Source organism: Mus caroli, unplaced genomic scaffold (assembly GCF_900094665.2).
Source record: "Mus caroli unplaced genomic scaffold, CAROLI_EIJ_v1.1 scaffold_12688_1, whole genome shotgun sequence".
NCBI classification, from domain to species: Eukaryota; Metazoa; Chordata; class Mammalia; order Rodentia; family Muridae; genus Mus; species Mus caroli.
The window spans coordinates 35,960-37,731 of record NW_018388518.1 but is presented as its reverse complement, the minus strand read 5'-3'; the positions used below and the strand labels follow the sequence as shown (position 1 = coordinate 37,731).

Sequence of the window (1,772 nt, the reverse complement as noted above, 5' to 3'; positions counted from 1 at the left end):
TGTGATCCATCCAATAGCTGACTGTGAGCATCCACTTCTGTGTTTGCTAAGACCCGGCATATAGTCAAACCTGCAATGAGAACTCTTCCAGTCTCCCTCGTGTCACCAGTTAATTGCTCTTACATGGTAGCCAGAGTTTCTCCTATACAGAGGACATTCCAAGAGCTTATATAACAATTAACCAAAGGTCATTAAAAGGGAACTAATGATTTCTTATAGGAGCTAGGATAGAAGATAAAATATTGACTGTGTTTATCTATACAAAACTTCACTTATAACTTAGTTATGGGTTTAAATCTTTGGTCAACCTGTGGAGCTGAGACAGATGATGGATGCTTAGCTAGATAATTACTCGTAATGAATATGCATGTAAACATTCTCTGTTGTAAACTTCTATTTCAATTTATGATTTGATTTTCTGTGTGAACTTTTGATGAACTTTTCAACATGTGATCATGTATTCTGAATGATGTTTAAGAATGGAGGACAAAGACAAGAGTCAGAATTGAGGGACTGAGGTGAGAGGAATGCAAGTGAGAACTGAGCTGAGAGAGGAACTGAGCTGAGAAGTTTTTAGACAGAACACTTTAGATTAGAAAGAGAATGCAGAGTGGGATATCTTAGAAATTATAGATAACATAAAATACTAAGAGAGCATTGTGCAGAATGCAGAGGGAAAGGGGAAAAAAGATGTTGCAGAGAGCAGAAGGAGCAGGCAGGCTTTTCCTGACCATGCTTTAGTCTTATTAAAAGAAACAAAGCTTTTTCCCTACAAACAAGGGTTTAATTCATTTAGCACTAAAAAGGTAGAAACCTTTCCTTTTTCTTTGTAATAAAGATTAGTGCAGTTTTCATCCAGAATGAGTGAGTTCTTTCTGTACTGTGCTTGGTCTTTTTCTCCATATGCATATGTTAGTATGGATGTGTGTGTAAGTGTATAATTGTAAGAATTCATGCAAGCTGGGCCCAGTTGGGTTTGAATGGAAATGTATAAATGAATAAATGAGCATGTATGAATCTGTATATGAACTTACGTGTGATTATGCATATTCGCTTATGTCAAAGTTTTTTTTTTTCTGTGAATGTTATGAGTGTTATTCTCTTCTCCTGGTTCAATAGAAGTTTATTGCTCCAAACTTCCCCCTAGTCTGACAAGCAAGAGGCATCTGGACAATAGGGAAAAGTCTCTAGCAATTAATACTCTACTTATTCTCCTGCTGTTTTAGGATGAGGCGCTAAGTGCCAGTAACTGCAGTTTCTGTCCTCAGAAGATCACAGAAGGCAGGCCAGCTACAATAGCATAGTAACTTACATAAGTAAACTTTTTATTATACAGCAACCCTAAATTTCTATTAAGACAAAGTCTTACTCCAGAATCTCCCAAGAGAAAGTCTTACTCTCTGCCTACACTCTTCCACCTCATCTGCCTGAAGAAGAATGGATAAGAAAGAAGAAACACCCCCTTTGGGGCTGGCCTTCAGCATCAGGTAGCTCTTCTTGCTAAACATTACAGGAAGAAATCTGGGGATCCCCACATTTGCATAAAAGACACTGAGTGTGCTCTCAAAGGGCCACCCCCCTCTCTAGAGAGATAAGGTGCTCTGTGTTTCATAATTGTTATTCCTGGGATTTTAATCAGTGTAGACTCCTACACAGGAGAAAGCACCTGGAACTATATAAGGCACTGAGCTCAAGTCCCTCTGCATCTCTGCACCTTACCAGGCTTCAGTCATGAGGATCCATTACCTTCTCTTTGCATTTCTCCTGGTGCT

General features: G+C 38.8%; 1 protein-coding gene across 1 annotated transcript in view; it reads left to right on the top strand.

Annotated features, from left to right (window-relative positions):
• Window positions 1-1,731: 1,731 nt before the first annotated feature.
• LOC110287653 (beta-defensin 6-like) overlaps window positions 1,732-1,772 on the top strand; it is a 2,312-nt gene continuing 2,271 nt past the window's right edge. The window contains exon 1 of the mRNA XM_021154216.1: window positions 1,732-1,771. Coding sequence (XP_021009875.1) covers window positions 1,732-1,771 — 40 coding nt within the window. The remainder of the gene's footprint in view (window position 1,772) is intronic.